At 39.4% G+C, this 27,060-nt stretch overlaps 1 protein-coding gene across 2 annotated transcripts in view; it reads right to left on the bottom strand.

Annotated features, from left to right (window-relative positions):
- Window positions 1–27,060, bottom strand: part of FOCAD (focadhesin) — a 274,973-nt gene that overhangs the window by 210,467 nt on the left and 37,446 nt on the right. Inside the window, exons 4-5 of one of the 2 annotated variants that reach the window (XM_036331270.1) lie at window positions 26,899–27,053; window positions 9,216–9,320 (exon numbers count right to left, since the gene is read on the bottom strand). In XM_036331270.1, the coding sequence (XP_036187163.1) occupies window positions 9,216–9,320; window positions 26,899–27,053 (260 nt within the window). Of the gene's footprint in view, window positions 1–9,215; window positions 9,321–17,842; window positions 17,916–26,898; window positions 27,054–27,060 lie in introns of those variants that run through there. The other variant, XM_036331271.1, reaches the window with a different exon arrangement.

Genomic DNA, 27,060 nt, shown 5'->3' with positions numbered 1-27,060 from the left:
GAGCGTCGGCCTGCGGACTGAAAGGTCCCAGGTTCGATTCTGGTCAGGGGCACGTACCTGGGTTGCGGGCACATCCCCGGTGGGAGATGTGCAGGAGGCAGCTGATCGATGTTTCTCTCTCATTGATGTTTCTAACTCTATCTCTCTCCCTTCCTCTCTGTAAAAACTCAATAAAATATATTAAAAAAAAAAAAAAATCCTGATTTCTGGGCCTCATCCTCCGGAAATTCTGTTTCTTTGTTACTAATGATGAGGCCCAGAAATCAGGATTTTAACAAGATTCCCAGGTGATTCTAATGTGCAGCCAAGGTTGAGAACCACTGTGATAGTCGATATTTTAGAGCTGCAAGACTCTAAGCAACCTCAGTAAGATAGTAAAAGTAATAAGGAAATCTGCATAGAAATGAAAAACAATAACTATTCTTAAAGACGAAGAGGTTTCTTTTCAGTAACTTATAAAAAGTAGTTTGCCTTCAGAAATAAATGTAAAAGGCAAAACACTAAAAATTCATTGGTAGACATGCAAAAATATTACAGAATAAATAAAATGTGGTAGTTCGTGCAATGTAATATTATTTAGCCATAAAAAAGAATGAAGTACTAATCATGCTACAACACAGATAACCCTTGAAGATTATGCTAAGTGGAAGAAGCCAGTCATTAAAGGCCACATATTATATGATTCTATTGATATGAAAGGTCCAGAACACACAAACCCACAGATAAACCCACAGATAAAAGTAATGTTTTCTAGGGGCTGGGCATATGCAATATTGGGAATAACTGACTGCTAATGGGCATGGTGCTTCTTTGGGGGGAGGGTGAAAATATTCTGGAATCAGATAGCAATAATAGTTAAACAACTTTGTGGACATAATAAAAACCACTCAACTGAACACTTTAAAAGGATGGCTTTTATGGTATATTAAATTATATCTCAATAAAAAAAGACATTAGAGAATATTTCTAACTTAGACACATACTGTTTTAAATTTAGTTAACTTCTTGATTTAAAAAAAAAGTCATATGCACCATGTGAAGTATACATAATCATAACTTGGATTTCCCTTATAAAGTAAATAAATTCAAATCAGAGTCTCATTTATTACCTCAATATCCGTGTTGAGAGCTTAATTATGTTCATTTTAAAGATGAAGATGTGGAAGGAAAGAAAGTTAAGGGTGTTTTTCTACTTTATATTATAAAAGGCCAGTGGCCCTAACGACCAAACGACTGATCACCAGGAGGTACATAGATGGGTCTCGCAGCCCGGCGGGCCTGGGGTCCCTCGGGATTTCACGCACAGGGCCTCTAGTGTAATTATAAAATATCATGGCATTAACTGGTATATGAATGATTTGTCCAGTGATTCCCAAGCCTAATTCTACATCAGAATCCCTTGGAACTTTTTAAAAATATACAAATTCTAGATATTCACACTGGCTCCCGCCCGAGATCCCTATCATTTCTACTCCTAAAATTTATCTCTATCTCCACTGTCACCATTAAGTGTGAAGGGACTGGTGGAGTTGGGAAATCATCATACTGAAATCATCACAGAGAAGATTGGTGTGGGGGCTTGTGAGCTTAATGAGAACCAGGATATTTGCATGGTCTCAAAGTGCCTCACAGATTAGTTATTAGTGACAAGAGGAGAAAGGTAACTATACAATAGAGGAACCAGATACCACCTTGAATGGGTAATCAAAATTAAAATCACCAGTGAAAGCGAGATTTTCTAGGGAAAATCTCACTGTTGTTTAACCAGTGAGGACCTCGGTGCCTGCAGATGTAATATCCTGAGAAGCATCACTTTTATGGTATTCAAAATTGTCAATGTCACAAAAGAGGATGAGAAATAGTTCTAGATTTTAAAAGATTAAATAGAGACCTGGAGGGTGGTGCAATTTGTTGAAAGGTCATTCGATTCCTGGTCAGGGAATATACCTAGGTTGCAGGTTTGATCCCTGGAATGCATGCAGCAGGCAATGGGTCAATGTCCCTCTCTCACATCACATCACATCTCCATCTCCCCCCCTCTCCCACAGATCTTCCCCTCCCTTCCCCTATTGCGCCCCTCCCCCCATTGCATCCCCCCTCTCACATGGCCCCTCCCTAAAAAAAAAAAGTAAAATCAATAAACATATCCTCAGATGGAGAGTTTTAAAAAAACAGCTAAAAAGATATGACAACTAAAGACAACATGTGATCCTACACTAGATCCAAAAGGGGGTATAAAAGGACAAAGGACAAAATTGGCATATAGACGATATTCTGAAGCATTGTATCAACATTAAATTTTCTCAATTTGATAACTGTACTCTGGTAATATAGGATAATAACTTTGTTCTTAGGAAACACATACTATTGAATACAGTATATGCAATCTACTCAAATATTCTGAGTTTGTTTTTTCTTTAATCCTCACCCAAGGATATGTTTATAGATTTTAGAGAGAGATGAAGGGGGAAGAGGGAGAGAAAGAGAAGCATTGATGTGAGAGAGAAACATTGGTTGCCTCCTGTAAGCACCCCAGCCAGGGGCACAATCTAGGAATATGCCCTGACTGGGAATTGAACCCACACGTTTTGGTCTACAGGACGATGCTCCAATCAACTAAGCCACCCAGCCAGGGCATGTTCGGGGGGGTTGAAGGGGAGGCACCGTGTGTGTGTGTGTGTGTGTGTGTGTGTGTGTGTGTGTGTATTTACTTATATAGAAAGAATGATAAAGCAGATGTGGCAAATTGTAAAAGGAACTGATGAATCTGGGCAAATGGTATATGAGTATTTTGCTCTGTTCTTGCAACTTTTCAAGACCTTCAGACTATTATTTTAAAATAATAAGCTAAAAAGAAAAATCTTCAGTGAATTTCCATTACTCTCACCCCCAACTTCCTACCCCCCACTACTCTCTAAATAAAACCCAAAGTCTTTGCCATGGTCTTATTATATTCTAGGCCACACCCACCTCTCCAGAGCCTCTGGCTAGGCCTCTCCCTCCCTTGAACACTAAGTTCCAGCCACTCTGCCTCCGGTTAACTCCTCTAGTGCACCCAGCTGTCCACCCAGCAGCATCTAAGCACATGCTTTTCCCTATAACTGAAATACTCTTCCTGTGCTCTTTGCATGGCAGACTCAAAATGGATAGAGGTCTTTCCAAATGGATAGAAGAGAAAATGCCAAAAAAGTTTAATAAGAAAAAGCTATTATCAGAATTAAACTGGGCTATGTTTTGATATCAACAATCACAAATTGGTTTTAGTGCTTTGTGTATTTATCTTGGGACTTTCTCTTGTTTTTCTCTTTTCACCCTAAGGGATAAATGCATTTGCCTTAAGAGATAAGTGGAAAAAAATCAATATGAATTACAAAGTACCTTAGCCTTTAGGAAACACATCTTTAAGTTCTTAAAATCAACTCTCCATCTAAATAAACTACACAGTCTTGCACAAAGGGATGAACAGATACACATATCGAGTGCATAACTTTAGTTTACTCAGGGTATAACTATCCATTACTATTGGCCTAATCACCCATTTCAGAGCATTCTATCTGCCAACAACATTTAATATCCCCTTATTTCAGAAGCACAGCTTGATGAGGATCAGACCAAACCTTTCCACAAATAACATTTGGTATTTGTGCATGTCAGCCACTGTCTGGCACATCCGAAAGATGCACAAATTCTGGAACAAGCAGTTACTGCTCATGAATTCACAGCTATTTCCTCACTTCAGCTGAGGGAAGCAAGATCTTAAGGAGGCTGCCATAATATGAATATGCAGAGGAAAAATAAAAAGCAGAAGCACATGATAAAATTTCAGGGTGAAAAATAGCACATTACAAAGCAAATGAGAAAATGAGCCTCTAATAATTTATAAATAATAAAAATTTAGTTTAGTTCTTCTTCCTTGCAACCAAACACCGGCTGCATATCAGTTCTCTGCTGCACGCCCTGCTGGTCAATATTCATGAGCGCTTAATGGCTTAGTTAAATGCACCCGTGTTACAGGAAAGTGGAGTTCAGGCTAGCCAACAAAATTCAGCCCAAGCGGAAGTGGAAGAAGGAAAATAAGCCTGAACTAAAGGATGTCTTAGAAGTGATTTTTTAAAAAAGTAATTAGTATAAAAATTGTTCACAGCTAGAAAAGGCTTCTAAAATTTTTAAAAACAGTCAAGTGCCTAAACCAGAGGTCACAAACTTACTGCCTGTGAGCAGATGTGTTTTGTCTGCCTACCCTGTATTTTTTAAAAAAATATTTTTATTGATTTCAGAGAGGAAGGGAGAGAGAAACATTAATGATGAGAGAGCATCACTAACTGGCTACCTTCACACTGGGGATGGAGCCTGTAATGCAGGCATGTTCCCTAAGAATTGAACCTTGACCTCCTGGTTCATAGGTTGAGACCCTACCACTGAGCAACACTGGCCGGGCCTACCTTGTACTTCTAAAAATCTAAATTGTTTCCCAACATTTACAAGTCAGGAGATTCATATATAATGTAATTAATCCTGAAAGATCCGATGGCCTGGCAAAGATGAACCCCCATTTCCTCACTGCAACAACTGGGCAGCAGTTCTCAACCCTCCCAGTGCATCAGAAACCACCTGGGAAGCTCTGAAAAATTACCAACGCTGACACTCGGTCATTCCAGGAAGATCCCAGCATCTGTCAGAGGGCTCGGATGTGCTACAGGGTTGAGACTCAGGGGCCGAGGATTTTATGTTTGGCATATGCTCCTCATGTAACCACAGTAGTCAAATGTACTGTATGTTCTTCCAGTTACCCTCATCCTAAAAGGCACTGGAGGTCGCAATCCTACTTAAATATCCCCCATGTGAACTTGTTTAAGCCACACAACTAAAGAAGGGTCCACTTAGGCAACATGAATTTTATTAGCTACACACACGCTGATCTAGGGTATCTATAGGATGGTCAGTAGACCACCTGTACATCCAAATCTCTTATTAAAATGCAGGTTTGCAGGCATGTCCCAGACACACATATCAAACACTCGAGGATGAGCTGCTTCTGCACTGTAAACACTAAAAGCCAGTGGTGGTTCCAGGAAGGTGCTGAGGGCTCTCTTCACCTCCTGCTCCTGCAACCCTCCACCTGACCGGGAAGAACCTGCTGTGTCAGGGCCACGGCAGTACTTCATTGAACAGAGCAATGGGATTTAAATCGCTTAACATTCTCTCACTGGTGTGTGACTTGGCTTGCTCTCACTGGATTGCTTTTCCTTTAGAAAAAGTATTTGATTCTGCTCTTGGCCTCTCTATTGTCCATAATGGACATGATACAATGAACTTGGGGCCTTGGGGCTTAGGAACATTACGGACTTTTTGCCTCCCAAATAAGAAACAGAGGCAAGGCGACACAAACCCTCAAGAACTACTTCCTAGTCTACCCCAAAGGGTTCCTTGCAGTCATATGTGGCACCATTAAGCTCCCAGGAGCTCAAGCAGTATTTCTCAAGTGTGATCCACAGCAACCTATATCCGTACCACTGACCAGCCAGACAAACACACTGATGCTGAATCTCACACCAAACCTACTGCATGAACGAGAATCTCTGGCAAGTGGTCTTGAGAAGCTGTACTTTTAACAGGCTCCCTAGATGATTCTTATGCACAGAAGGTTGAGAACCACTGATGTCCAGGTTCAACCAAGAGAAGGCCCCCTCCAGAGCTCCTCCAGGAGAGTCCCAGGAACCAACAAGGCCCAGGTGACGAGAATGCATGTTAAAGGGTGGCTAGCATTCCATCTTGAACGCACCGTGAACCAGAATCACCAGGGCAATTCAGCACAGACTCGAATGACCACATACTTGGTTTTACTACAACTCAAGTTAGCTCTTAAGACAAAAAGAAGTGAGAAATACTTAAACCCCAAATGTTTACTAGCAGAGTCCTTCATACCATTAAGAACAGATTCGTTTCAGGCCCAGAAAGCTTCCAATGGTTTCATATTACTTCCATTTTAAATGAATCCTACAGCATAAGCAGGGAACACCTCTGAGCTTCTCATATCCTTTCTATGCTTTCAAACACAGAGCATCAGTTGCCTCTCCAAGGCTGGGTGATACTGCTAACCAGCATGTGGCAAAGAGGCTCTAAAGCAGCGTGGCAAGTTCATGCCGGACTCGGGTAATCACCGCTCTCTCGAGGGGAATGTGCTCCTCAGGCTCACCTCTCCTCCGTTTCTGCCATCCACAACTCCCGCTGGAGGAACGTAGAGCTCTTGTCACTCGATTACACTCTGCTGATTTATAGTGCCAAGCAGCCGTTCACATAAGGGCTCTCCATAAACATTACTGGATTATGCCAACTCAGGTGACTGATTCTGGACCTCTTAATGTGCCACCAATCTAAAAACAAACCTTACAGCTCCTCAAACCAGGCTCCCTATCCATGCCTCGCACCTACTCTCTTATGAAAACAAGGCTGCAGTTAGAAGAACTAACTACCGGAGAATATAAATTATAAGTAAACACGGGAAACATTACAGATGACTGAAGGTCAAACACTCACAGCAAGGACAATCAGCATAAAAAAGAGAGTGACTCCACTTCCGCATGATAGAAAATTTCCCTTTACCATCACCTACACCAGGGCTTCTTAAACTTCAAGGTGCCTCTACATTACCTGAAAAATCATACCAGCAGGCAGACTCAGGTCCAGATAGTCCACGCTCCTGCACTCCCAACAAGCCTTGAGGTTCTGTGGAAGCTGCCCGTAGCTCTGCTACTTATAGTGGGTGGGGAATCAGCAGCACCTGGGAGCCTATCATAGAAGAATCTGGAGCCCACTCTAGCCCTAAGGAAAGAATCTGCCATTCAACAAGGCCCCAGGTGACCAGAATGCACGTAAGGAGTGGCTAGCATACCATCTTGTACTCACTGTGAATCAGAACCACCTGCGCCTTTTTAAAACTCCAAATGCCTGCGCCGTATGGCAGAGATTTTGATTCATTTGGGGTATTTGATTTTTGATAGGTTCCACACCCAGATGGTTCTAAAGAGCAACCAGGGTTGAGAGCCATTAAATTAAATGGGTGGAGGGAAATATGGAGTGACAGCTAATGGTGAGGTGTTTTTTTTTAATGTGTTTTTTTATTGATTTGAGAGAGAGAAACATGGATGAGAGAGACCATCAATGGGCTGCCTCCTGAACGCCCCTTACTGGGGATCGAGCCTGAAACCTGGTCATGTGCCTTCATCAGGAATCGAACCTGCGACTTTTGGGTACATGAAATGATACTCAACCAACTGAGCCATACCAGCCAGTGCTTCATTTTTGGATTGATGAAGATGTCCTAGAATTGATTATGGTGATGGTTGCATACTTCTATCAATATATTAAAAACCATGAGAATTATATGCTTTAAATGGGTCAATTGTGTCATGAAACTGTTATATAAAAAAATAAGTGAAAAACTTCAATAGCTTTCCTATCTTAAAATAAATAACCCTCAGTGAACAATAATGAAATGAAATCATTTTCTATCCTGAAATTCTGGCCCAAGAGATTGAACTTCTTTTGAAACAGAGGAAAAACACAGATGTTCATATGACTCATCTAGAAATATTAAGATCTGTTCATCTACTCCTTAGGTTCAATTCTGATCAAGGTAATGGGTAAAGGACAAACCTGAAATAAAAACCTGTGCCTCGGGAGGAAGCGCTATGTTAAAAAGAGAGAAGCATACTTATCAATTTGGAAAGTTTACTCTGCCCACCCCGTTTCCACAGTATTTTCAAAGAGCAAATAATTTTATTTTTGCTTCTTCTATTTAAAATCAAATTACTGAGTTAACAAACAAGTTAAGGAATTTACTAATTCATTGTACTGCATCCTTCCAACTTTTCCATATGTTTGAAGACATCAAAAACATGCTAAGAAAAAAAATATGTAAAATGCAAATCTGACCTTGTTTAAAAAAATTGGCTTTAAAAAATTCTCAATGTACTCATAAAAAATAAAAGACATCGTAAATAGCACTAAAACTTCAGGAACGATCATTGTAACGAGACACTGTTGACTCAGCCTCAAAAGGAAAGCACTGTAAATCTACGTGAATAGGCAGCACTCAACATTTCAGAGACTCTCAGAGCTTCTGATAGCTGGTGTCAAATGCTCAAAACTGCAGGTGCTGTGTGCTCCAGCCAATGAGGATTCACAAGGATCTGATTTACTTTCTTTCCTTTTTTCTTCCCAAATATCTGGGTATGTTTATATGATTTAGGGGGGGTGGGGGGGGAACAAATATGTTTTAAATATCTGAATAGTTAAGTTGGAGATCTTTTTAAGTTTCTATCTGGATGTTAGACATCAGAGACAGTCCTCATTTGCTTCCAAAAAACTCAATATTTAGGAGGACTCCAAGCCTCCCATACCTTTGCTCTGCAGCCTTGTAATACAAGGATCGACAGTAATACAATGGAATGACAGTAGCTAAGATACAATGAAAATTGTGTGAGCCTTAGAGGAAAGTGTGCAAGGCCTACTGATGGTTTAAATCTACTAGGATGATCAATCAACCAAGAGAAATCCATTCAAAACGTACTGCAGTCCTTCTCATCAGATCCCCACAATCATTATCTGTGTCACAGAGCCAGTTGATTTACTTGCCCTATTGAATTGCCATAGCCCATGCGAACCATTTTCCACCGTGAACCAGTCCCCTTGTTTATGGTCCCATGTTCTCATTCTTTAGAAGCAGGCACACTCTGGATGCATCACTACACAGAGTTCCTTGGACAATACACATTGGTTACATGGCATCCGCCGGGGTCCTCTGCTCACTAAGTGGGAGTTCCTCTCTCAAGAAATGGCTTTCTAGGACCTCCAAGGCACCTTCACAAATAAGCCTGATGCCATCCTTTGTCCACACTCCCCCATAAAATCCAATGCACTTCACTGTCATTGCTGCGGTGTGGTTTTTCTTTTTAAAATAATTCGATAGATTACATTCTATAGATGACAAAAAAACGCAAATCAATGCTCGTAACTACCGACCTTGCCCTGGGTAATAACCCCTTGCTAGTCGCCTATTCGTCTTCATGGTGAGGAAGTTCACCCTCCTGCTGTAAGTACATTTGCTCAAGCTCTGAAATAACTGTTCTTAACGGATTAGCATGTCCCAGTTCATAAGCTCACAATTCACACAATAAAAAATATGTTTTTTAAAGACAGGGAAAAAGGCTTACCTAATAGAATATAGATCCTGAATATGCTTCTCCCCAGCTTGTCCTTCCTTAACAGCTTGCATTTGTAATAATTTCATGATAGCTTTTATCAAGCCATGTGTATTCCTATATAAAGAAATGTTACAATATGTTAAATGTTATAGACATAAAGCAAATATTCTAATGAGGGGCTTAATTCTACCACTTTTAAATAATTGAACACTTGCCACCCAGCTCGTTCTACATCACAGCCAAGAAGAGGCCTACAAGCAGACAGCTCCCATAAAGGAGAAGTAGAGCCGAAAAAATCAGACCACCAACTTACCAATAGCCTAACTCACACTTGGGGTAAAACCAATCAGGAAAAAAACAAACATTAGCCCACATAATAGCAGGCAGTGACCACATCAGTTCCCCATACTGAATAATCAAGCCCTTCATTTATAAATATTAGCAGACCATGAATTATTATTCCAGACAATGAATAACCAGATACATGAAATGAATCTGGTGGGCCAGGAGACTAATTAGAACAAATAAGCACCATTAAAACAAAGCTAATGGGAGCAGGGAATAGAACTTTAACTTTTTCCTTATTCCTGTATGAGAATAATATATCAAAAAGAAGACCTATGATTACTTTTTTAAATTATGAAATGGGATTTTTTTCCAGCTTTAGCTTTACTGAAGTAAAATTGACAAATACAACTATAATATATTTAAAGTGCACAATGGGATATATGTACTGTACTAGTACACTGTGAAATGATGGCCATAATCAAATTAATTAATGCATCATGACCTCACGTGGCCACTTTTTATTTTATTTTTTACTGCAGTAGCCAATACTGCAGTGATGTCAATAAAGTACGACTTTTGCCTCTTCCTCCAGCTGTGCCCTCTACCCAGCCGAGGGACAGGCAGATGGGGAAGCAGGTGGAGGAGAGCAAAGGAGCAGTGGTGGTCCTTCCCTCATTGCAGTTTCCCAGTCAATCCACATTCTCTCAATTTGTGATAATACTTATTTCTAGTTTTTTTATTGATTTTACATTTAAGTTAATCCTTTTGGAATATATTTAAGTACTATACAGTTACATAATTGTCCTGATATCATTTATTGATTTTTTTTTAAAGGGGGGGAGGGTGAGAATGCTTAAGATTTACTCTTAGCATATTCCAAGTATACAATACCACATTGTTAGCTATAGTCAACAAGCTGTTCGGTAGATCCTCGGAACTTATTCATCTTGAAACTGGAAATTTGTGCCCTTTGGCCAACCTCTTTCCATTTTGTCTACCCGCCCACCCAGCCCTTGGCAACCACCAATGTACTCTTAGTTTCTATGAATTCAACCTTCTTTTTAATTTTTTTTAGATTCCACATGTAAGTGACACCATATTTTTTTGTCTTTCTTTGTCTGGCTTGTTTCACTTAGCTTAATGCCCTCCAGATTCAGCCATGTACCCATGCTGTCACAAATTACCCTACCCTTTTTATGTAAGTGATTATATTTCAGTCATGGTTTTTAATACTTCAGCGCATTTATTGTAAGCTACATATTCTCCTAAGTGCTTACCATGTAATAAATTGTCATTTGCTATCCAAAATAATAGTAGGTTACAAATCACTGTTAACCTTATTTTGGGGCTAGGACAAGGACTTGGGCTTAATTGATATTAGTTGGTTCGATTATGTGAGGTGTGACTGAATGGACTCTTTTATGGCATTTAGAGTTTTCAAACTGTATTGGCCAATACAGTGGCCAATAGCCATAGTTGGCAACTGAGCATTTATAATGCAATGAATCCAAATTGAGATGTACTGTAAGTATAAAATACACGCTGGATTTAAAAGACTTAGGAGATATAAAAAGAATGTAAAATATCATGTATAATGTTTTATATTGATTACATATTGAAATAATATTTATGATATGTGGAGTAACAAAAAATACATTATTAAAATTAAAATCCCCTGTCTCTTGTTACTTTTTAATGTGGCTACTAGAAAATTTTAATTATATATGCAGCTTGCCTTTGTGGCTCACCTTATATTTATACTTCCCAGCTCACCTGGAGATATTAATATGGTTTGGTTCCTAAGAAGGTTCTTTGGGGAGCACTGAGGATTCCCTTGCAGCCCAAGCATTTCCCACAATCTTTACCACAGTACGTTTTGTCTTTCATGTGGATCTTCTTATGACCATGCAATGTAGAGTCATGAATGAATCTTTTGTGAAAGATATCACACGTGTATGGTTTCTCTCCTGTGTGGATTCTCTGGTGAACACAAAGTTCTCACCACCACGTTCACATGAAGCCTTTCCCCTAAGATCCTCTCTCCCACATGTGCTCTCTGATGGATGTCAAACTGAGAGTTAGGTTTCCTCACATACAATACCTTGGTATTGTGTCAATTCCATGGTACTTTATTTTACCTCAAAATACGGCTAGTTAGTCCCATTGTCACTCAATAAAAATTAAGAAGTATTATTGTTATTTTTTATTTTTTTAAGATATATTTTATTGATTTTTTACAGAGAGGAAGGGAGAGGGATAGAGAGTTAGAAACATCGATGAGAGAGAAACATCGATCAGCTGCCTCCTGTACACCCCCCACTGGGGATGTGCCCGCAACCAAGGTACACGCCCTTGACCGGAATCGAACCTGGGACCCTTCAGTCCGCAGGCCGACACTCTATCCACTGAGCCAAACCGGTTAGGGCGAGAAGTATTATTTTTAAGAGACTGGAGAGAGCTGGAGCTATCTGAGGAAGAGCTGACTGCACGGCATCTCTGTGAGCCCTCCTGGGAACAGAGGCGTTGCCTTCTTTCCTTCCTTTGGGATTGTTCACCTTCTTCTGACGACTGTCTCTACTGATACTCTGAGTTTCTAGAATCCTCCTCCTCTAAGCTTAGGAAAGATATCTCAACATCCAAACTTTTAGAGTAAATTCCTTCTTCATACCACTCACTTTTACAGAGTCAAATACATTCTATATCTGAGGATCCTGGACTTTAAGGAATGCTACCTTCCCGCATATCCTCCAGCTCTTTACAACCCTTCACACACTCTTTGACAAAGACCTGGAGATCTTTCCGCATGGAAATCGTAATTGTTCTGTAACCAATTTATTAAGAAGCTACTCCTGGGAATGAATGTCTGGACTCAGTCACAGAGGGTGGAGCTGATAGAGGCTCCTGGGAGTTTCAGGGCAGTGTGACTCCTCCAAATATATACATTTGCTAACTCACCAGACATCAGGGTTGCAGCTAGCTTTTTGAAAGGTAGTTCTTGAGATAATACCAACCCCTGTGGCTCTGACCCAGGCCTGTGCCTAGATGTTGTACAAGACCATGAAATCTAAGGTCTGTAGCTGTATTTAGCAGATAAATTTCCATTGTCAGGTGTGAGTGAGCAGTTCCCAGATTGCAGTATCTGACTGAGACCTGTCACAGAGGCCAACACTGGTTTGCGTTGGTCAGAGGGTCATTACATGTTCAGAAGCGTCCTTGTCTTCGAGCCTTCAATGTTCATGCAGTTGGAAATCAGTTCTAATGTCTGATTAAGCTCAAATGACTGCATCTATATGGAGAAAGTCCACACTGCACCAAGTAATCACATGAGGCCACTTCTCCTGGGTCTAATGATTAGCTTAAACATTATTCATTTTAGATGATCAGTGTTAATTAAATTTATGACTGAATTTCTTCCAAGGAATATAAATTTATTAAAATGCAGGATTCCTTGGAGATATTATGGTTCGGTTCCAGACCACCATTAAAGTGAGTATCACAATAAAGTGGGTCATAATCTTTTTGCTGGTGGAGGGGCTTGTCATCAATTTCATATTTGTGAAGCACAATAAAATGAAGTATGCCTGTAATCTTTTTTTGTACATGAAACTGTATTGGTTTTCCTTTCCTAATGATTTGTCACATGACAAGAGTTTTAGAGAGACAGATAACAGACTTATGATTATAACCAACATGGACCACCTACCTCTTTATGAAAATAGTAGAATCCCAGAGAAAAGTACAACATATCATATTTGCATTGAATTCCAGGGAGTTCACAGAACCACTGAGGCTAACAATGGACTTCAGATTTTTAACCTTTAAGTTAGGTCTTGCTTGGTCTTATTTATGAATCTAGATTTTACTGTGTGAATAACTGAGATCTTACTGTATTTTAAGTAAGAGTTAGCATGAATAGATTATGATTTTTGAAAGATACAGTGTCAATCAAATCACATATAGAACTATTCAAACAGTAACACATTTGCCTTAAATTCAATTGAATAACTATTTAAATTATTTAAATATTTTAAGTGGGTTGAGAGGGATGACTTTAGATTTTTTTAAAATTGCTTTCAGAGAGGAAGGGAAAGGGAGAAACAGAAACATCAATGATGAAAAAGAATTATTGATCTACTGCCTTTTGCATGCCCCCTACTAGGGACCGAGACCACAACCAGGAATCAAAACCTGACCTCCTGGTTCATAGGTCAATGCTTAATCACTGAGCCACACTGGCCAGGCAATCTTTATGTAAATCCTTGCTTTAATTCTAATTAGCTAGGTAATATTGGGCAAACCACTTAACATCTAGGATGATAACAAGCTCAGCTCTTGTCTTGTATTTTTGTTGTTGTTGTTAATCCTCCCCCAAGGATATTTTTCCCATGGCACAATTTTGTAAATAACTAAAAGTGAAATGTACACTTTTAAAGGGTAATTGTATACTATATGAATTATATCTTCATTAAGCTTTTATACTTTTAAAGATAAAGCATAAGAAATAATTGATGAGATAGATGTAGAGTACAAAAAACTTAGGTCAAAGTGAATACCAGAAAAACCTACAGTAAAGTCTTTAGCATTTTTCAAATGTGGCTATAAAGATTAAAGTAATTGTTAAGAGAGAACTGGTAGGAAAATGTGAAAAAGAACCCCCAAGGGGAAAATGGGGGACATATGTAATACTTTCAACAATAAAGAATTTAAAAAAAAAAAAAAGAACTCCCCAAGAAAGACAATCTGTAACTAAAATTCCCAGATACTTTTAACAAAGTTGGTAAGAAGGGTTTCCAGGGGAGAGAAAACAAAATTAAAATCAGAGACAGTCTGAGAGAAATTATTTATAACATATATGATAGAGAAAATATTAAGATCAATAAAACAAGAAAAGCAACAAAATAAGACAAATCATATATTAGAATCATGAGCAGAAATTATAGATATGCAAATCACAGAAGAATAAAATTCATAATATCCAGTGTTGAGTGAATAAAGAAATAAGCACTTTTGTGTTAAGTATATATTGATTATGCTTTTATGGAGAGCAATTTGGCAATATCCATAAAAACTTTTAATATATATACTCTTTTTCTCATAAATTCCACTTCTAAGAACCCCTCCTAATAAAATACTCTTATATACCCCTAAAAAAAAAGGTATTATACTATATTTGTTACCTTTTTCTTAAAAATAAAAAATACAAGTTTATTAACAGTTAAAATAGGACAAATCCATATTATAGAACACTATGTGACCATTAACAAGGATGCTGTTTCATATGTAATTGTGCAACTATGATTATGTGAATTTCTGTCTCTAAACCAAAAGCATCCTTTGTGTAATGACTATGTCTGCTTTCCTCACCATGATATATCACAGTACCTCACACAGGTATACAGGAAATAGTTAATAAGTATGTTTAACTAACGGATGGTAGATGAAAGACTGCAAAGGCACTGTCTTGCTTGACTACAGAGATGAACTCTAAAGGTAATCTCTAGTTGTAAAATTACATGATTTTACATATGTACATTAAAATTATAGTATCTAATAGCTTTGATATTAAAATTCATTAGTTTATTACTAACGAAACAAATATAAATGGTATTATTAGTTGTGGTTATGGGCCTCTCATTTTAGAAACTGCACATCTAGCAAATGAGGGCACTGTAAATACTAGGAAAATAAAATTAATATAAAGTGCTTTTATATTATTAAGCAATGAAATAACCCTGTTGGGGGTAGAGAGGCAAGTGTTTTTTCTTAGAGTTTGTTTTGTGGGTTTTTTTTATACGTCTTACTTAACTCATGTACTTACAACAGTAAAACCAACTTAAAACTCCTGATAAAATAAGTAAAAGATAAATATTTTGTATGGTTTATAGAGATTTAACTGCTCCGGTGAAGACTGCCCAGCCTGCAGCTAAATTCACCAAACTGAAAATTAGCTCCTAAATGGCTCCTGTGACTAAAGGGCATAGCGGCCGCAATAAGTCCCTTTCGGAAAACGCTATTTTCTTTTACGCCCTGCCCTCTTAAATCATTTGTTACATGTGAAAATTATTAAATAGGAGTAGGACTTTTTAAGCTTTACTTAGATTTCTCTCTTGCAACCTCCTTCTCTCTCTCAAGCTGCTTCTAAAGTGTGGGTTCAAAACAAACTCACTCAAAACTGTGAAAAGTCTCAAAAATCATTAAAAAAAGAGAAAGGGGGACTAAAAAACATAAATTATGTTTAAATTCATGAGCTCGTTATTATCTATATATACAAGGCTAATATGCAAAGTGCCCCCTCAGGAGTTCGACTGGGAGTTCAATCACTCGCTATGATGTGCACTGACCACCAGGGGGCGGCGTGGAACATAGTGGGTGACCAGCGGTGGTGCATGGGTGCTGAGAGACTGAGGGAAGGAGGAGGTGGAGGGAAGGAAGAAGTGGGGAGGCGGGGAAGCAAGGAACCTGATCAGCCCTGATTGCTGGCCAGGCCTAGGGACCCTACCCATGCACGAATTTGGTGCACTGGGACTCTAGTCCTTTATAAAATGAAATCTAATTGATCAACACTGAAGGATGCTTAAAAACTGATTATTTTAAAGTTTAGTAAATAAAGAGAAAAATATATATAGCCTGCCTTTCCTATACAAAGTGTGCTAAAAAGTAACCAAATAGTAGATATGGGTAAGGTTCTCTTTAAAGCAGTAGTTCATGTAATAAGTGAACAAAAATGATAGAATTAGAATTTCACCATTTTGAATCTCCTGATGAATTAATAGATCAAGACACTGAGCATCAACAGCTAACAATCAGATATTACATGCCTCCTGGCAGAAGAACACATTACCACCTCCAAAGAAGTCTTCCCTCTCCAACACCCGCCCCCAACAACAACAAAAATTTACTTTCCATATCATCAAATTTCTAGAAGCAAACTTTCAGTGCACTGGAAATACAGAGAAATAAGTTAAAGTACATGGAGATACAACCAGCAAAATCCACTGGTTTCCAAGATATGTGGTGGAAATCACTGCAAACCACCAAGTTTCTTCAGCAAATTGTAAGAAAAAGAGAGACAGAGACAGAGGGAGATAGATGTGAGGGGGAGATCCTATAGATTAAAAGAGATGTAAAAGATATAACAACCAATTCTTACTTAGATGTTCATGCAAACAAATTGTTAAAAAAAGATTGAGGAAATTAGGAAACTGAAGGCTGACTGGACATTTAAAAAAATTATACACGAGCCCTAGGCAGTTTGGCTCAGTGGATAGAGCGTCAGGCTGCGGACTGAAGGGTCCAGGGTTCTATTCCAGTAAAGGGCACATGCCTGCGTTGTGGGCTCGATCCCTAGTAGGGGGCGTGCGGGAGGCAGCCAATCAATGATTCTCTCTCATCATTGATATTTCTATCCCTCTCCCTCTCTCTGAAATCAATAATATATATATATATAATATATTTATATATATATATAAATTATACACGAACACACCTGTATATGAAGGTATAATAACGCCATTACTATTATGTGTTTTAAAAAAAGATAAACACTTAAATCTCTACAGAATAAGTCAATGTCTAGGGCTTTCTCTAAAAGAATATGGCCAGGATGGAAGTAAATGGGGTTATGGAGGAAGCAGGACTGGCCATGGGTTAACAGTTGTTGGGCTAAATGACAGAAACAGGAGGGTTCATAACACTATTCTAGTTACTTTGAAATTATCTATAAAAGGTTTTAGAAGTAATAGGAGGAGTTCCTCTTTGTAACACTCATTTCTTCCAAAATTTTCCTAGTTATATTGTGTGTGTCACACTCCAAGCTACTATGTCCTTCCTTTATCTCCCTTCCCCTGAGAACCAAGGCAGTAACTACTATCATTATTACTGTTTGGAGAGATGATTTGCAGTTTCAAAAAAATATTCCAGAGGATGATGGTGGTGGTGGTGGTGATGGTGTCATTTTGCCATCACACTGAAACAAGTGTGTTACCTCTGACAATGAATCTATGTCCACTCAATCTCCCCTCCCTTTATCCCTGTCAGAACAAAGCAGATCAAATATTAGTCATTCATACTTAAGCACAATTATGTTCCAGAGCTAGAGCTGAGCTGAGAGGCTGAGAGATACCTATTTCCGAATTCCTGGCTTTCTCCCAAGTTCAACCGCAGTGCAGAAGACTCCTCGGGAATAGTGTTCTAGTCTCCTTTCTGTTTGGGAATGACCACATCTTTCCTGTTTATATGGTTACTATACAAAGGGCCCTAGCACACATATGTTCACACAATAAAGACACACCCTGTAGAAGGTAAATTATTTCCCCCAAAAGGATAGTCATAGTCCTAACTCCTGGTACCTGTGAATGCGACTTCACTTGGAAATAGCGTCTTTGCCGATATAATTAAGGATCTCAAGATGAGCTCATCCTGGATGAACCTTAAATCCAATGAGAAAGAATAGAAATTTGAGATACAAAGATGCACAAAGAAGGTCATGAAAAGACAGAAGCAAAGATTGGCGTTATGCAGCCACAAGCCAAGGAGCACCCCGGGTTGTGGCAGCCTCAAGAACAGTGGTTCTCAGCCTTCCTAATGCCGTGACTCTTTAATACAGTTCCTCATGTTGTGGTGACCCCCAACCATAAAATTATTTTCGATGCTACTTCATAACTGTAATTTTTCTACTGTTATGAATCATAATGTAAATATCTGATATGCAGGATGTATTTTCATTGTTACAAATTGAACATAAAGCATAGTGATTAATCACAAAAATAATATGTAATTATATATGTGTTTTCCGATAGTCTTAGGTGACCCCTGTGAAAGGATCGTTCGACCTTCAAAGGGGTCGCGACCCACAGTTTGAGAACCGTTGCTCAAGCACGAGGAGAGAGATGTGGGGGAGATTCTCGCAGCCAGAAAGAACCAATCCTGCTAACATCTTGGTTTTGGACTCCTGGACTCCAGAATTGTGAAATAATCCATTTCTGTTGTTTTAAGCTACCAAGTCTATGGCCACTGGTTACAGCAGCCCTAGGAACTAATACACAGGCCCTGGCAGAGTTGACTGGGCCAAGAGCAAACATCTCACACACGCTGGGTCCTAGCCTGGCAATTCTTTCATTGTGACCAAGAAATTCCAACCTCAGCTGGGCTGTCTCTTACACAAAAGAGATGTAACCCAGGTCCTCGCTGGGTGGCTCAGATAGTGAGAGCATCATACTGTACACCAAAAGGTGGCAGGTTTGATTCCAGATCAGAAAACATACTTAGGTTGCAGGTTTGATCCCAGGTCAGGGCACACACAGGAGCCAACCAATTGATGTTTTCCTCTCACATCAATGTTTCTCTCTCTTTCTCCCTTCCTCTCTCTAGAAATCAATTTTAAAATATCCTTGGGTGAGGATTTAAAAAAAGAGAGATATTAACCCAGGAGCAGGCGGTGGCCTGTGGAGAAGAAGCAGAGGAAGTCAGCTGCAATAGAGAAGAAACACACAGCCTGTATCCAGTTCGTTTCTGAGGCCCCGGTGCATCCTTGTTCTTGGTTCCTATGGGATACCTCTTTACCAAAAAATTAAAAATCACCCTTCTTTGCTCAAACTAGTTCAAGTGGGTTTCTGTAAGTTGTTACCCAGAGTCCCAACGCCCTCAGGAACCTGCTGCCAAAGGCCTTCAGCTGCCACACGTCCTTCCTTGGGTTGAGGGGGGAGAAGGAGGGAGATATCAAAAAAAGCTAATTGACTCAAGAGCCCTCTAAGGGAGAGCAGAGAAAAGGTCAGGCCCGAGCTACCAGCACAGGGGCACGAGACAACACAAAACGGAACCTCAATTTTCACCACGCACGTGAGCCAAGACCCAGATCTTATCATGAGAGGGAGTGTGGGTCAATAATGATATTGACTATTCAAAAAATAAATAAAAATAAAAAACAGAAATGAGAAAAATTTTGGTCAAGTTACACAAACTATGCCAACTAAAACCACCCAGGAAAATTGCTTTTCACTAGATAAATGTAGCATAACTGTTATTGTGTATAGGAATAACATATATCAGGTTTCCTTTGTTTGGGGTTCAAATGATAACAATATAATCACTGCTCTTGTATTTCAGTCTCCTGTTGAAAACATTACAAATAATTCCTGGTTCTTGGCTTTCGAGACATTCCAAAGGTGAGGTACAAGGAAGTGCCATACTAATTTTTTGGCCAGAGATGAGAATAACAGGGTTGAAGAGAATGACACAAATATCCCCAAAAAGGGCATTCCCTGGGTATCATGGAACAAATGGTCAAATATAGCCAAGTCCCTTTTTTAACTGCAAAGGATAACTGGTCAGCCTTAAGCAGAGTAAGTCACCAGCAAATTAGATAATGGTACACACTAGATTAAAGAATAAAGCATTTTCTGACTTTATTAGAAAAATTATGTGGGAAAAGAGAACCAGGAAGAAAGAGAGGAAATTTAAAACAAAAAGAAACCAAAAAAAGGGGGGGGAGGAACAGTTCTGAGGAAACCGTGCTTGAATAAATGACAAAAAATAATGCTTCTTTAAAAAAAATCTAACCGATCGTGCTCTGAGTTGTGCTTGGGAAAGTTCTGTACCCTCATTTGTCTTCTAAGTACCAGACAACAGTCTGATTTCTTCCGAAGCATTTTTCCATTATAAAAGTCACATGTTCAGCAGTTCCTTTCCTTAAATCACCTAGAAAACATCTTAGCAGAGACACGTGACTGGAAGATTTTGTGACAAACAAAGCCTTCAACCAGATCAACTAACTTAAAAAAGAAGTAGGGCAGAATGTCCTAGACAAGGAAAGTGGCTGGAATTACTTTTCTGGTTATGAGCTGCAATTTAGGAGATGTTCTGGGATTTTGGAGAAAGAAAAAGCATTGGGAAGAAAGGAAAAGAGGACATCTGGGAACAAGCTAAACAACTTAAAGGAATGTTTAAAAGAAAAGGTAAAAAAACCAGACACTATCTATTAATTTCATCACTCTCAAGTAGGAGTTAAATGAGCGATGACACCAATGTAGACTTGAGCCCTGAAACCATCTCAATTCATGACAAACACCCTGACAGCCCCAGCGGCAGATGAGAGCATGCTAACTCGTCCTGAGAGGACACCTTACAGGAAAAAGGCATCCTTCCTTGGCTCTTCTCCTGCCAAATAAAGAGAAGGAAGCTAATAGTACAGAAAAGCCTCGGGAATACAAGGCACAGCCCTGGATGGGGTGGCTCAGTTGGCTGGGTGTAGTCCCATGCACGAAAAGGTTACCACTTTGATTCCTGATCAGCGTGCATGCCCAGGTTACAGGCTCAGACCCCGGTAGGAGGTGTGCAGGAGGCAGCCGATGGATGTTTCTCGTTCTCTCTCCCTCTCCCTTCCTCTATCTCTAAAAATCAATAAAAAATATTTTTTAAAAGAATACAAGATATAAATGCAGTATCTCCTTAGTTGCTGGCCATTTCCTACATAATAACAAAGCCTTTAGGTGTCCCAAGAAACAGGGTCATCAATATAAGAGAACACTCTGAGCGAGAATTTTCTCACAAATTACCCTAAATCTTAATTCCAAATAGTTTTCAGAATCATTTTGTTTTTAACCAAATTGGACCTTCATCCACCCATGATCAAGAACTCAGTGAGTCCAACAGCTTTAGTCAGGACACACTAAGGGCATTTGTAATACCCTCTGCAAAATTTCATTTAAAAGTAGACTTCAGGAACCTCAGAAAATAGACTTTTATCTCTCACACCTTAATACACTTTATTTTCCCAAATACGTAAATTGCAGTTCTTTTCTCTGTTTGAAAGTGCAAAAGGCACACAAATCAAGTGCTCGCCTAGTTTATCTAGAGCATAACTGTTCTACCAAACACATTTTTAAAAGAAGGTTGGGGGAGAGGTTGGGGAAGCAGTTAAACTGAAATTACAGGCTGTCACGACATCTCAATATCGAAAACTGAATACCTGGTTCCACAGGACAGTACAGTTTTTATTCACAGTCCCGTTACTAAGCAACTATAACAATGGCTGCATCAGCTTTCTTAGAAGCTAGCATAGTTAAGGGGATGGGAAATGTAAGAAAAATGGGGACACCCTTTGCTTTGGGAATCATTATGTTAGGATACAGTCAATGTCAAAACAAACAAGCAAACCCCAAAACTATCTACACTTAAAACAAGCAATTCCTTAAAAGACAAGAAAAGTACATGCTACTATGTATCATTCACTTTAATTTCAGTTTTGTTTAATTTGAAAATTCACATTTAACTGGTGATAATGACTTCCGTTCTGTGCTGCCTTCTTGGTCCCCTTCTTTCCTTCACCCTCCCTGGGGACTTTTTTTTTTTCTTTTTCAAATTTCCTTACTGATTAAAGGAACATTTTGGATCTCTTAAATCCATTTCTTTGTTTACAGAAGCTGTAAAAACTGGTCTACAATTGTTTCATGTTGCCTCAGCTTTGAACCAAGAATACTCTTGGACATCAAACTACTCCTTTGAAGGGAACAGTCTCTCAAACAGAGCCAGGCGCTTTCCCAGCCCCTCCCCGAAGTTCAGACAATCAGAGCTTTGCAAATGTCACGTCTTTTTCAAAGTCAGACTATACAATGTGGGTTAGTTTTGAGGCGGTGGTGGAGGTCCAATACATGTTCCAAGAGAAATTTATAGACTAGACCTGCCAAGGGCTAAGGGGCAGGTTACAAAGTTAGGAGAGCTGGTCTCATCAACATTGCCTTCCATCTTTCCTTGCAGCTTTCAACATTTACTACCATATTGAGAAAGTTCCAGAAACTTCTACATTCCCAAATATCTATTCCACAGAAGACTGCTTCCCACCATCAGCCCCCGCACCAGCACAAGTGCCCTCTCTCTCTCTCTCTCTCTATCTCTCTCTCTCTCTCTCGTCTTTCTCCCTGAAAGATGGTAGGCTTGTGGGAAAGAAATTTTTACAATAATTTTCTACATCAAAACTGAGCGGCTCTGTTCCCAGAGTACCTCTAGATGCTAATAAACCTCTATGTTAAGAAGACAGTTCCAGAGACAAGTAGACATTTGAATACTGGAAACTGAAGATCTAAAATGTCTCAGCCAAGAAGCACAGGCAAGTGACAAAGTCATTCCTGCTTTTAAATCCCACAGATAAAAATGGTTTTCTGTCTCAAGATCCCCTGAGCAGCATTTGGAGGAGGAGGCTATTTGGATCTCCTGTTTTTAATTAGATTTAGTATAATTTCTTAAATGTAATTCTCATTTGTTTGTTTTTTAAAGAAATAATGTTTAGTTGTTGTAATGGCTACAAACCACAGAGCTCTGCTACTTGAAATAAGCCAAATAAAGAAAATTCTTCACATATAATTATTACTTCTACTGGTAACAATGAAGAAAACTTAGCACTTATATAACACATTGTATGGTGCCCTAGCTGGTTTGGCTCAGTGGGTAGAGTGTCAGCCTGCAGACTGAAGGGTTCCAAGTTCAATTCCAGTCAAGGGCACATGCCCGGGTTGTGGGCTCAATCCCTAGTAGGGGGCATGCAGCAGGCAGCCGATCAATGATTCTCATCATTGATGTTTCTTTCTCTCTCCCCGTCTCTCTTCCTTTCTAAAATCAATTAAAAGTATATTTTAAAACAATTAAATTGGTTAGCTGCAGAATCTATTCTATCACCATTTCCCTGTGGCTAACAATTTAGACAACATGAATAGTCTCAGATAAAAGATTTTTTGTAGCCCTAACCGGTTTGGCTCAGTGGATAGAGTGTCAGCCTGCAGACCGAAGGGTCCCAGGTTCGATTCTGGTCAACCTTGGTTGCGGGCATATCCCCAGTAGGGGGTGTGCAGGAGGCAGCCGATCAATGTTTCTCTCTCATTGATGTTTCTAACTCTCTATTCCTCTTCCTTCTTCTCTGTAAAAAATCAATAAAATATATATTTTTTAAAAAATCTTTTAAAAAAAAGATTTTTGTAAAATAATTTTTTTCCAGGATACTTTAATTGTTAAAATTCATATAATTGCATATTATAAAATTCAGTGCTTTCTTCTATAACTAATGACCTCTGAAAACTAATGGTTACCTATATGTGTAAGATTATATCACTCATTGAAGCACTGCCTATAATGCAAATAATTGAAAACAATAGGAAATTGGTAAATTATGGCACATTCACACAATGAAATATAATGTAGCTGGAAAAATTTGAAAGTACTTTATGTATGTTAAGAAATTACCTCTAAAATATACTTTTTCAATGAAAAATGCAAAATAAAGAATACTATGTATAGTGGACTACTAATTTTGTGGGTTTTCTTAAAGAAAAAAAATTTACACATAGATTTCAGTTACATGAATATGTAACACATTTAAAAGGATAATAAGACAGAGACATTGCTACATATGCTCTTTTGAATTTTTTTATCATGTATTATCTATTCAAAAAATACATTTTTAAAATTTAAAAAAATCTAAGGTTATTGACAAATTATAATATATACAGATGGGATGCTGATTCATTATCAGCGTATGCTTTCTAGTTTACAATAGCGATGAAGGACTTTACTGATGTGTGAGGAATATATCACACCAGCATCATTTTCTAACATGATCTTCTAGAACTAAAGGTATAATCTAACTTGGTCGAATATCCCTCACATACACAGACTAACTCCACTCCCTTAGCTGCTGATACTCTGGCTTTTAAGTGTAAATAGTATAGCACAATACAAATGGATTTTATATTGTGCATTTTAAGGCATTTGAAGACTATGTAGGGGGGAACAAATACCATTACTGTACCTGCATTTGAAAAAAAAAGGGGGGGAGGGTAATGCAAAATCTAGGTGGCCTGCTTAAAGTCAACCAATAAGTTACAAAAAAGAGCAACACATTAAAACTTAACTCTTTAAAAGCCTTCTCAAAACTACTTTTTTTTAAATGGGTAGAAAATAGGATCCTTCTAAAAACGTGGTGTATGTGTGCGTGTGCATGCAATGTGAGCATGCAAAAAGAAAAAGACAGAAAATAAATAAGTTTTTAGACATGATCAAATCCTTACTTATTCAGAAACTAGAGGCCTGATGCATGAAATTCGTGCAAGAGTAGGCCTTCCTTCCCCTGGCTGCTGGCACCGGCTTCCCTCTGGCACCCGGGACCTGAGCTTCCCTCTGGCCGCTGGCAGGCACCTGGGACCCGGGCTTCCCTCACAGCCCTGGCTTCATCCGGAATGTTGTCTGGAAGGATGTCCGGTCTAATTAGTATATTATGCTTTTATTATTATAGATAGCCGGTCATCTGTTAGAGTGCACTAGAGATGAACATACAGGTTGAAAAGAAAACTGTGAAAGAGCAAGGAGCCCAGCTGAGAAGAGGGGAGTATCTAGGTAGGAGAGGTGACATCTCAGTTGAGCTTTGAAGGATGAAGATGAAGTCAGAAAGAGAAGGAGAAAGAACATTTCATGTGGAGGCTGAGCACACGTGGAAGTTCAGGAATGGGGAACTGGTGTGTACAGCTAGAGGCGAGCGTTCACGGCAGGGAATGCAGGTTGAACAGAAGGCTGCAGGTAGTTTGGGAAGGAAGGGCATGTACCACACTCAAGGGTCTGGACTTACAACTATACTCAGCAGAATTTAAAGAAAAATTAAGGTTCCAAAAAGATATAAAGAGGTGATTTAAGGAAACTAACAAGATTTGTGAAGAAATGAATTTAAAAGGCCAGAGATTATTTAACCTAATAAGCTTGAAGCCCAGGAAAGCATCTTCCACAGATTGAGAGGAAAACTCTTCTGCCCAACAATGAGCCTGTGACTCTTTCCCCCTCCACCGAGAGCAGAAAAAAAAGATGAAGTATTCAGTTCTGATGCTACTTGCCGGGGTCCAACCCCAGCAGGTCCAGGGGTCCCCAAAGGTGTAGACGGAGTCGGCGAAGAAGGAAGGACACGGAGACAGTGTTCAGTTGATCAGCAGCCTAGCCAGGATCTCTAGCCAGGATCTCCAGCCAAGTTCTGGTCTGGATCTCCAGAGAGGTTCTGCTTAGGATCTCCAGCTAAGTTCTGGTCTGGATCTCCAGCCAGGTTCTGTGTCCATGTTCTCTTGCTAGGTTCTCCAGCCAGGTTCTCCAGGTTCTCCAGCCAGGTTCAGTCACCAGGTTCCAGTCAGGCTCCCCTGCCAATTTCTGTAGTCAGGTTCAGTCCAGGATCTTTTGCCATGTTCTCTCCAGCAAAGTTCTTCTGTCTGTAGGTTCTGTGTTCTAAGCTCTGTATTCTAAGTTCTGACTCTTGCTGTCTTATTACATCTGTATTTATACCAGTTGATTCAATCCTATCAATCTCTATGACAAAGGTTAGGGCGTTTCTTATCTCCATTCCAGGGAGTAAAGATTATGTAGCTTAAGCATGATTGTTTGTAGTGATTAACTGCCCGCCTGGCACTTAGTTAAGGAGTTTCATCCCCTCCCTGACTTCAGGGAAAAATTCCTACCTGGGGAAACAACCTTTCTAGGAGAGGCATCCCCTCCCTGACTTCAGGGAAAAATTCCTACCTGGGGAAACAACCTTTCTTGGAGAGGTGACCTTGGTTAAAACACACAGCGCTAAGGGGAGCAAACATATTAAGAACAGTATGCCATATATGCCAGGTCCCTTGAAACAGCAAGCATGGACCGGCTCCCGGCAGCTACTACAATAAAGGTGAGTAGAAAACACTTGTAGGAGTTCGGAGGAGGCAGAAGCCCAAATGACTTAAAGAAGGCAAATTAAGACCATTTCTTGAAGCAAAGAGTGGCATCCCTTTTTCAGGGAGTATTTTGCAAGACAGTCTTATTTCCACAGGATGGTTCCAATACGGTCCTGTTTAACCACCTCAGGATGGCGTATCCCTTTTTAGCCCTTGTGATTCCACTATGCTCAGTCTGTGAATGTACTAAATAAAGTCATACCAAACAAATTTAAGAACACGCACACACCTATACGTACATCATTTACTTGGATAATAATCAGGGGAAGACATGTTAAAATCACAAAATACACATACGAATGCCAAAGTCTTTTCAATAGTGTAGAAACTTGACCACTGTGGAAGTACTGCTTAGAGGCAGCCTTCTTTCTTAAAGTAAGTCAGGAATGTGCACTGCAATTGTACATTCTTCACTACGTAGCTATTTTCTTCATAAAACAGAACAATGACAAATTTAAGCAGAGCCCCAAACTTAAGTACAGCAAAGACCCACAAATTCTAAACCTATAGAGTTTAAACGAGCATGTTCTCATCACATATGAAATACCAACTTCATGACATTTTAAGAGAAAGAAGAACAATGGTTAAGTAGGTCAAATGTTGGCCCTTCATGGAAATTAGTGAATTTTTTTTCTAAGACTTTAAATTGTTAACTGATCAGACAGGAAGAGTACCTGGCGGAGGGAATCAGGTTGAGGATCCCATTGAGAACATAGCTGAACTCCGCGTGATCCTGCGCAACAAGTGCCACCAGACCCTCGCAGCAGGCTGTCCGAACCACCACGTTATCACTGCAGCACTTCTCCCAGAGCAAGTTCAAAGCAGGGGTCTGAAAT

Source organism: Myotis myotis, unplaced genomic scaffold (assembly GCF_014108235.1).
Source record: "Myotis myotis isolate mMyoMyo1 unplaced genomic scaffold, mMyoMyo1.p scaffold_m19_p_12, whole genome shotgun sequence".
Taxonomy (NCBI): Eukaryota; Metazoa; Chordata; class Mammalia; order Chiroptera; family Vespertilionidae; genus Myotis; species Myotis myotis.
Note: the sequence above shows the minus strand (reverse complement) of the source record. Positions and strands in the feature narration are given on the sequence as shown.